Raw genomic sequence first — 11,255 nt, forward strand, 5'->3', positions numbered from 1 at the left:
CACTATGATCAAGTAATTTATATATTACTAGTCATCCTCGGCGTAGTATTTTATTTTATTTTTTTGGGAAAGAAATGTGATTAAGTAATTTATAAAAATTATGGTATAAATAATAAATAAAAATTATGGACTCACTTTTTAGATAATTTACTCTAATATTTTCTAACAAGAATAGCTTAGGTTAAAAGAGGAAATGTTTGGAAAAATTACATAAATACACATATTATTTTATCATAATTTCTATAAAAAATTCTTATTTAAAAAAGTTACAAAAATCCCTCTCGGATACATCTCTATCCTCTCTCGAATACATTCCTTTACCCTCTCGGATACAACTTTATCCTCTCTCGAATACATCCTCCACCCCCCCCCCCTCTCTCTTGAATACATCCCTATCCCCTCTCAGATTCATCTCTCCCATTAAGTAATATATCGTTCACAATTTGTGAGCTATGTATCGGTAGGTTTAATTTCCTGATGTATCCGAGATCCTATAATTTTAAGAGGTTTTTATAATTTGAAAAAGAATAGAAATAAGATGTAATTAGGTCTTTACACGTGGAATTTTTATATAATTTTTACAATGGTTTTATCATAACAAGGAGCCCATAATCAAATGTGGGTTGATTACATAAAAAGTTATATATAATAAAATTTACAAAATCATATAAGTTGCAATTGTTAATAATTTACCATATTTAGTAAGTATTTTAAAATATCATAGTCATAGAAATTATTTTTTAACTCGACAAACAGTTAAGATTCATAAATTGAAAAAGATGAGAAATTATTTATAGTAATAAATAAAACCAAGTATAACGTAGTCGTAATCAGGGGTTTACATCAATCGATTAGGTCTAGTTTTATGTATTATCAATTTCGTTTATTTGTTATTAGTTTGTGAACACGCTAAATCGATAATCAAATCAGTAAAATATTTATTATCAGTTTTCAATGAATCGATTTTTGACCCTTAACAATTCAATTTTTTTTATTTAATTAACCGAAAAAAATATTCATATAATCATATAGTGGCGGAGCCAGAAATTTCATCAAGGGTGTTCAAGATTTTTTTTTTAATAAGCGAGTTGAATGTTATTTGTTTAACCTTGGGATTCTACCATGAACGATCTCAACATTTGTCAATATCAAATATAAACAATGGAGTTTTTTTTCTTTTTGATGCATTGATTTTATATGATAAAAATATATGATTATTGTTTTTAAAGTGAATATTGATAGAACAAATGCGTCTAGCTTTACGAAACATAAATCACACCAGTAGCAAAAAAAAATCTTAAAAAAAGAAGATAAAACGCATGTATTGATTTTAGCTTTGGGTTTAAAGTTTTTTTTTTTTTTTTGGTTAAAGGGTTTAAAGTTGTTAACATATATAAACACAAATTTTTAAACTAAAATGTTGGCTTTTTTGTTTTCACCATTCGAAAGTGCATTATATCCTAGATAAAACTTAGAAATACATGATATCTAAATATTCAAAATTAAAATAATGTATTCATATATGTTACTCTATATTATTAAAATTGTAATATTAATAATTAAGAAACTTGAGGAACATAATAATGATGTGTGAGGTTGTGTTCTGCTCTCAAAATAAAATCAAAAATGTTGTGTGTTGTTCTGCTCTCAAAATAAAACCAAAAATGTTGTGCACTTTGTGGCATTCAAACATGCACGCGCACCTGGGGGGAATGAACATGCTTAACCACTGCACCACGGAAGAGTTTATGTCAAGGTTGTTCAACATTAATTATTTATCCCTTAAATACAGAATTTGACCTCTCTATATGATGTAATTTTCTGATGAAGGGTGTTCAGCTGACAACCCTTGGATGGCTGTAGCTCCGTCCCTGCAATCATATGTACGCAATGTTTACAATAGAAACAATAGCAAGAATAGAAGTGCATCATAAATTTGACATAAATATGTTTGTTTAAGGCAGAATTTTGTTTGAATTTTTTCTAAGTACTCATGCTATTAAATGAGGAAATAACATTAATTGTTTGTGTTTGTCACAATCAAATTTATAATTAAAAAGAAAGAAGGTAATACTAGTTTTTTATCGAGAAGAGAAAGATATCGGAATAGAGAGGCCGGTGTGTGTTGCCTACTACCAAAAGTAATACTAAAATTTAGGAAATAGAGTTAGTAAGATATTAAAGTCACTACTATATAATTAGGAATAAAATAATAATTTTAATATAATCTTATTGAATTATTGATTTAACCATTAACCAAAATCATAACATTGAAAATTGAACAGATAACTCAATAAATAAATCAGAAAATGGTCAAATATACCATATACTATAAAAATAGTTTAATTATATCATTTGTTATACTTTCGGCTCCCGTTATACTTTCAGGCTAAATATACCCTTATAGCTAACTGAGGCAGTGGCAGAGCCAGAAAATTTGTTAAAGGAGTTCAAATTCAAAGAGTAAATTTATTTTTTTAGCTAATGGGTGTAAAAAATATATAGTTTTTATTACTAATGAGTGGATGCACCTAGATTTGAAATTAAATTACATATCATTTAACTAAATCATATGAACATTTATAATTATAAAACTATTATTAATGGTATAAATCAAAATTAACCAGGAAAAGTCAACAAAAAACAGTTTTAACTACTACTCTCTCATTCGTCTTAACTTGTTTGTTTGACTTGACACTCTTAAGAAACAATAAATAGAAGAATAATTTTGCTAAATTATTCAGTTTAATTATCAGTTATTTAAATATGGAGGAGTGAATAGTATTTAATAATAAGAATAAAATAGAGAAAATGGTCAAATGCCCCCCTAATCTATTAGTCTATTCTCAACTACACACCAATACTATACGAGAGTCCTATTACCCCCCTGAACCTTTTATTTTCGATATATATTTTGTAACCCTTAAATGTTGACATGTCCAAGAAGGTGAATACACCTCCCTTAGGCGCGTAAGGATGCATCTAAAACACATTAGCTGCGTTTTGAAAACCACGTGTAAATCCAAATACGCCTAAAATTAAGTCTTTCAATTGCAACTTGAATTTTAGGCCCTTTTTCTCCCACAAATCTTCCATCTTCTTCCTTTATTCTGCCATTTTAAAAGCTTGAAGCTTCGGAACAGTTGTCTTCAATTTCAAAGCTTCATGGTAACTTTCATTTCAAACCTTGAACCTCTAGAATTTCTAATCTTCTCTAAAAAAAAATAAAATCCAGATTTGAGGTTCAAATTTATTTTCCTCACTCATAAATATAGAATTACAAGATCAACAAGATCTAGCTATGGAGTTTGAAATTTCTTCTCCATGTGCCAATGCCCAAAAATAAGTTTTTTTTTTCTTCAATTCATAAATATAGAACCACAACGTATGTACATCCACTTTTCACCTTTCTCCAACAAGGAGAATCATGAAAACATTTTTCTCCTTCACCATTATATCTTACCCTTAAGATTTAGAAAATGCCAAATTTTAAGATCCGATTGTTCATTCAAAGATCGCTTTTATTTATTTTTAAGAAAATTACATCACATGATACATAACATTGTTAAAATTATTTGAGTGATGGAGCAAGTAATCGTGAAAAGACCAATTCTTGGGTCACTATGAGGAGTGGGTTTTTTTTTTATATATATAAAGAAGAAGAGGGTTGATACTCAATTGAAGAGTACTAGACATGGTGGTTATGTTTGGAATTGAGAATTTAACCTAATTAAAAGGAAAAAGTTAAAAAAGTAGGTCCACTAAATCGAAAATAAATATAAATAGGAAAACAAAATTGAAGAAAATGGGCCCGCCTAGCACGTGTGTACAAACATTTGGGTATACCTGGATAATAACAAAAGATGAGCGTTTAAGGGTTATAAAATATCGAAAATAAAAGGTTCAGGGGGGTAATAGGACCTCCGTGAAATTTAAGTGTGTAGTTGAGAATTGACTAATAGGTTGAGGGGTCATTTGGCCATTTTCTCGCAAATATTCATCTCAATTTCAACCAAAATGTATAATGATCTCTTTGAAATTAATTATGTTTTGCTTTTATGTAGAACTAGTGAACTTAGCCGCGCTATGCGCGGTGTGAAAATATATTAAATTTATGAAATATTCTTTTGTTTTTTATAAAATTAAAATATTAATAATATTTTCAATGATCATTTTTGAACTTCAAATTCAAATAAATTATATTACAAATTTTAGTACTTAGATTTGTAATTTTGACTTAGATTCATGGGATATTAATTTTATCGGAAAAACATAAGAAAAATAATCATTAAATTAGCACCATCTAACATTTATTTTTTTTATGTAGAGTTGTAATAATTGAATATTTATGAATTTAGTATCCATTTAAATGCATTCTTCGATAGAGTTATTGTATGGTAATAATAATAAAAATAATAGATTTAACCGAAGACAAAAAAGGAAGGAATATATACGCTATTTTTCGGTGCGGAACGGGTAGTTGGTGAATTCATGAAAGTGGTAGTGTGATAGATGGTAGTGTGGTAGGTGAGTAACTTATTTTTATGATTTTATTATAATATCTTTTTACTAAGTGTCTTAATCTTGATATCTCTTTAATATTACTTTTAGGTAGTACTAAATTCATGGTAATATGTAATAATATTTTNAGATCTAGCTATGGAGTTTGAAATTTCTTCTCCATGTGCCAATGCCCAAAAATAAGTTTTTTTTTTCTTCAATTCATAAATATAGAACCACAACGTATGTACATCCACTTTTCACCTTTCTCCAACAAGGAGAATCATGAAAACATTTTTCTCCTTCACCATTATATCTTACCCTTAAGATTTAGAAAATGCCAAATTTTAAGATTTGATTGTTCATTCAAAGATCGCTTTTATTTATTTTTAAGAAAATTACATCACATGATACATAACATTGTTAAAATTATCTAAGTGGCGGAGCAAGTAATCGTGAAAAGACCAATTCTTGGGTCACTATGAGGAGTAGGGTTTTTTTTTATATAAAGAAGAAGAGGGTCGATACTCAATTGAAGAGTACTAGACATGGTGGTTATGTTTGGAATTGAGAATTTAACCTAATTAAAAGGAAAAAGTTAAAAAAGTGGGTCCACTAAATCTAAAATAAATATAAATAGGAAAACAAAATTGAAGAAAATGGGCCCGCCTAGCGCGTGTGTACAAACATATGGGTATATCTGGGTAATAACAAAAGATGAGCGTTTAAGGGTTATAAAATATCGAAAATAAAAAAGGTTCAAGGGGATAATAGGACCTCCGTTAAGTTTAAGTGTGTAGTTGAGAATTGACTAATAGGTTGAGGGGTCATTTGGCCATTTTCTCAATAAAATAAACACAATATAATAAATTATCTCTTAATTTTTTAAATTAAACAAATAAAATTGAATAATTATCTTTATTAACTAGACAAGTAAAGAATGACAGAAAAACAATTTAATTATATAAGAAATATTAAATTTTCTCTATGAATAACTTTTTTAAAGCAATAAAAAATTTGGAATGTGTATCATTTTTTATATTGACTTCGTTGTAAAAAAGGTATTTAATGATGTTGAATAAAGAACTAGTTATAAACTTATAACATGCGATTTCTGTTTATTTCCCATCTTTTTTCTTTCAACTTAAAAAAGGTTGTTATAAAATTCCCTTATCGAGAATCAAATCGCAGACGTTGGACACTGAACTGAACACACTTACCGCTAGACCATCATCCTCCAATGTGCTTCAGTGTGTGCATTTATTTATATGAAATAACACGGAATATATTGCCTATACATACGATCTAATTTTCTGACGAAGGGTGGTCAGCTGACTACCCTTCACGGGCTGTAGCTCCGCCCCTGAACCGAGGTACACGTGGACGACTAGGATTACTCAGTCGAACCTGCTAACCAACTAAGGCAGCGACATTTCACCTCAAAATATAGCAACAAACGGTAAAAAAATGTAGCAGAGTTTGAGTGGGTCAATGTTATTGATTAGGTCGAGTTATATTATTGGGGTGAGGCAGGGTGAGTTATATCCGAATAGATCTATTTTAAATTGAATAGTTTTTTTAATCCTAGTCGTCCACTTGTACCTTTCTTAGTTATAAAGATATATTTAACGCGAAAATATAATGGAAGGATTATATTTAGTCTGAAAATATAACGAAAATATATTTAAACTATTTCCAATAGACCAAGAATACATTTAACTTTGTTCCATAAATAAATTTACAGAATTATTAACTCAACAACTATAAATAAATAATATTTTGTTTTATTCAATATATGAAACCAATTTTTGCACACTCCTAATCTAATATTGTCCACTTATTGTGCGGAAGATGCCGTTGCTTAGGCCACAGAAACACAGCATAATTTAAGGCATCAAAATAGTTTAGGATTTAGAGGAATAAAAATAAAAATATTACTGTAGTTTTTCTCCAAAGCTTTGAAATAAAACTATAGTTAAAGTTGAAAATAAAAATTATCTCACTTTATTTAGTTTAAATCATATACTAGTACTTATTTTATATTATACCCCATATATATTCTATTTTTAATTCAGTAAACAAACATCCATCAATAAAAATATATTTATTCTCGTTATGATTAATGATCAGTCCCGAAACAACTTGTTAACTAACCAAACTAAGTCTTACTATATTAAATAAAATAAAATAAATACTAGATGAAGTGGAACTGAAAGGAGAAGAATTGGAAGAATCATATGGTTATTTCACGGGATATCGAAACAGAGAATTTTCAATTGAAATGGATCCGTTTGAACCATTCAATAATTTATCGAAAACGATGATGAGAATTTTGCACGAACTTAAATCACTGAAAATAAACCGAGAAATCTATCTTATTTCAATTCAACATGCACCGTTAGTAGTAAGAACTACCAATTACAGTATAGAGAAGTAAGCCTACAGAGTGAAAAACATAACGAAACAAAACAAAAATAGTAACGACAGGAATAATTAACTAGACTAGATCATCATCGATATGTCTACCATCATCTTCAGATCTAGGAAAGTTGGCCACAATCAGCCACCACAACTGCTTTCGAGCACTTACCGGAGCTAGATCCAACGGCCTCCGCCTTCTTAATCACATCCATACCTTCAACCACTTGCCCAAACACAACATGTTTTCCATCAAGCCACTCAGTCTTCGCCGTACAGATGAAAAACTGCGATCCGTTAGTTCCAGGTCCGGCATTTGCCATGGAGAGGATTCCAGGACCGGTATGCTTTTTGACAAAATTCTCGTCTGCGAATTTGGAGCCGTAGATTGATTCACCACCGGTACCGTTTCCAGCAGTGAAATCACCTCCTTGGCACATAAATCCTGGGATCACACGGTGGAAACTTGATCCTTTGTAGTGTAACGGCTTGCCGGTCTTCCCTACGCCTTTCTCTCCGGTACAGAGTGCTCGGAAATTTTCCGCTGTTTTAGGAGTTGCATCGTTGAACAACTCCATTACTACACGGCCGGCCGGTTGACCTCCGATGGTAAGGTCGAAGAAAACCTTAGGATTTGCCATTTACTCTCTTCTAGAAACTTCTTTGGATTTTTACACTATGCTCACAATCTATGCTTAGTAACTGAGCTAAAAGGAGTTTATATAGGAAAATGCAAAACGGATAATTTGTGAAGAGATGATCTTAACCGTTGAATACTAACAGGTTTCAGCATCTTGGCGGATGGATTTAACCATGGTTAGTTGAATATTTTACCAGAGTTAGTTTAAAGGATCACGTGGTATATGCGTTTATGATGCTATTAGACCGATTAAAGGAGGGAACATTCGGCCCATTTGTGGTCCACAAAAGCCCACGTCCAATGGGAACCCAGTCAGTCGGCCTTTTCTTTTTTCGTAATTTAAACTTCTTTTAAGGGTATTAAAGGAAAATCAAATTAATGACGTTTAATTTAGTTATTTATATTCTCTCCATTTTTATTTATACGTTATTCTTAATAAAATAGATGTTTCGTTTTATTTATACGTTATTCTTACTAAAATAGATGTTTCGTTTTTATTTATACGTTGTTCTTACTAAAATAGATGATTCTTTATATTTGTCATTTCACAAAATTAATGCATAAATGATATTATTCTCCCTGTATTAACCTTGAGAGTTATCAACCCTTGAAAGTATGCATTTGACTAACATAGAAAAATTAATTAATTATTTTTTATTGGTCAAATTAATTAATCAAAATTAATTAATTCATGTTCATTAAACTATCCATGTTAAATGATGTTTAGTATCAAGTCTTGAAAAATGATTTGATGAAAGAATATTTAATGTAGAGGGTAAAACATGAGAAAATATAATTGTCTTTTTTTTTATATGTCAAAAGTGTCAAGTAAAAATAAAAATCTATTTTAGGAATAAGTGGACATTGTCTTTTTTTTTATATGTCAAAGGTGTTCATTGACCTTGAAAAGGCCTATGACAAAGTACCGAGGAATGTCCTCTGGAGGTGCTTGGAGTCTAAAGGGGTCCCGATGATTTATATTAGGGCGATAAAGGACATGTACGGTGGAGCCAAGACTCGGGTTAGAACAGTTAGAGGAGACTCAGAACACTTCCCAGTTGAGATGGGGCTGCACCAGGGATCAGTCCTAAGCCTTTTCCTTTTTGCTTTGGTGATGGATGAGCTGACGCGGACTATTCAGGAGAAGGTCCCATGGTGTATGTTATTTGCGGATGACATAGTACTGATTGATGAGACGCGGGATAGAGTTAATGCGCGGTTGGAGGTGTGGAGACAAACGCTGGAGTCCAAAGGTTTCAGGTTGAGTAGGACCAAAACAGAATATTTGGGGTGCAAATTCAGTGATGTGTTGGATGAGACAGATGTGGAAGTGAGACTTGACGCACAGATCATTCCTAAGAAGGAAAGTTTTAAGTATCTTGGTGCTATAATCCAAGGGAGTGGTGACATCGACGATGATGTCACACATCGCATTGGGGCTGCGTGGATGAAATGGAGGCTTGCCTCTAGAGTACTGTGTGATAAAAAAATCCCACCAAAACTTAAAGGTAAGTTCTACAGAGTGGTAGTTAGACCGGCCTTGTTGTATGGAGCGGAGTGTTGGCCAGTCAAGAACGCACATGTCCAAAAAATGCATGTTGCGGAGATGAGGATGTTGAGATGGACGTGTGGGCACACTAGGAGCGACAAGATTAGGAATGAGGTTATCCGGGAAAAGGTAGGAGTGGCCTCTGTGGTGGACAAGCTGAGGGAAGCGAGACTGAGATGGTTTGGACATGTGAAGAGACGGAGTGCAGACGTCCCAGTGAGGAGGTGCGAGGAAATGGTGGTAGAGGGTATGCGGAGGGGTAGAGGTAGGCCCAAGAAGTATTGGGAAGAGATGATTAGACAAGACTTGGCTAGGCTTCACATTACCGAGGACATGACTCTAGATAGGAAGGAGTGGAGGTCGCGTATTAAGGTGGAAGGTTAGTAGGGTTAGCATGTTCCCGTCCCTCGCGAGGGTATGGGCTGTTAGTGTTTGGAGTAGTCCTAGCCGTATTGCTGTTTACTGCGTTTCACTCCTCACATTAATTTCTTGATGTTATTGTATCATTTGTTGATTATACACTATCTTATGGATTGGTTGTTATGTTTTATATATAGCTCTCCTGTCACTTAGATTTGATGTTCTTGAGCTGAGGGTCTCCCGGAAACAGCCTCTCTACCTCCACGAGGTAGTGGTAAGGTCTGCGTACACCCTACCCTCCCCAGACCCCACCTAGTGGGATTCCACTGGGTATGTTGTTGTTGTTGTTATTTTAGGAATAAGTGACAAGTAAAAGTGAACGAAAGGAATACTCCCTCCGTCCAATAATAGTTGGTCCACTATACTATTTTGGGATGTCCAACAATATTTGTCCACTTTATGAAATCAATGGATTATTTTACACTTAGCTCCTAATTTACCCTTATCAATTATCATTATTATTGTTATTTCTCTATTACACTTTCAAGACATTGTATTTATTAATTCAAAGGGTGATTTAGTAAAATTACCCTTCTATTTATGGTTTCTTAAGAAGTGTGCAAAGTCAATAGTGGACAAATAGTGTTGTACAGAAAAAGTATTAATTAATTCAAAATTTATATATTTTTAATTTATGTGAAATTGAAAATTGATAGACAAATAATGTATCTTATGTGTTAAATTTTATACAAAATAATGAAAAAGCTACTCTACTAAACATGACATTATATATGAATAATTTATTTCTAGCCCGACGAATTTATTGCCTATATTAAAGAAATATAGGACATGTGAATTCATAGTTTTCCCATAAATAAATAAATATATATATACACATTACTCTTATTTAGAAAGGACAATTTAATAGGACAAACACTGCATTAAAATGTGATACACACTGCATTAAAATGTGGTACAAAAAGAAAGCTAAATTGTACCTCAAATAGGACTTCAGCTATAAAAGTAGGATTAAAATAGTAAATTCTTCAAAAGTGCATAGTATGTACTCCTTTATGTAGAAGCACGTGTATCACTACTTTTACGTCAGAAATGGAACATCTCACTTTTTGCACTCTTCCTTCTCTTACGCTTTCTTCTTCTTCTTCTTCTTCATTCTTTGAAGAAACACGATATCAGAGCAGTGGATAATAAGAAACACGGTAAGAAACATACAAGTAGAAAATTAAGAAAAATACAAAGATAATTGAACAAATTATATCCGGAATATAAACAACTTAATATCACAAAAATTGATAACGAAAAATTAAATTAGTTAATAGATAATATATCTAAAATAGAATATAAATATATCCAATACTTAAAAATACAATGAATAACAAGAATAGCGACTATAGACAAAAACTTAATGAAGTAATTATAGAAAAACGACAAGAATTAGAACATAGGCAAAATAGACTTAACAATAATATATTCGCAGGAATTTGTCACAAATCTATAATAGCACAAAGAAAGACTATTTTATATCTAGAAATACAAATAAATAACTTAGAATATAAACTACAACATAATTTATAAATGAATAAAGAAGAATACGCAATAGATGAAAAAACATATGAAAATTATGACGGATTAAAAATAAAGATAATATTTTCTAATCTAGGAAGAAGATATAAGAAAATAGGTGACAATATAAGTTTAATGTTAGAAAAAGAAACGGTAAAACTAGAAGATAGTTTAACTGCTATGGTAAGAATAACAAAAGAAAAT

At 31.4% G+C, this 11,255-nt stretch overlaps 2 protein-coding genes across 3 annotated transcripts in view; one reads left to right on the forward strand and one right to left on the reverse strand.

Moving 5' to 3' along the window:
- LOC125864743 (acyl-coenzyme A oxidase 4, peroxisomal-like) overlaps positions 1–11,255 on the forward strand; it is a 1,153,105-nt gene that overhangs the window by 999,602 nt on the left and 142,248 nt on the right. The gene's annotated exons all lie outside the window — the stretch shown is intronic.
- On the reverse strand, positions 6,858–7,606 carry LOC125864770 (peptidyl-prolyl cis-trans isomerase-like). The gene has a single exon (XM_049544839.1). It carries the CDS (start codon positions 7,557–7,559, stop codon positions 7,041–7,043), a length of 519 nt encoding a protein of 172 aa, XP_049400796.1. The 5' UTR covers positions 7,560–7,606; the 3' UTR covers positions 6,858–7,040.

Source organism: Solanum stenotomum, chromosome 5 (genome assembly GCF_019186545.1).
Source record: "Solanum stenotomum isolate F172 chromosome 5, ASM1918654v1, whole genome shotgun sequence".
NCBI classification, from domain to species: domain Eukaryota; kingdom Viridiplantae; phylum Streptophyta; class Magnoliopsida; order Solanales; family Solanaceae; genus Solanum; species Solanum stenotomum.

What these genes read in the sequence shown, in the direction of transcription:
- LOC125864770 (XM_049544839.1), bottom strand. Translation starts at nt 7,559, where the DNA reads ATGGCAAATCCTAAGGTTTTCTTCGACCTTACCATCGGAGGTCAACCG.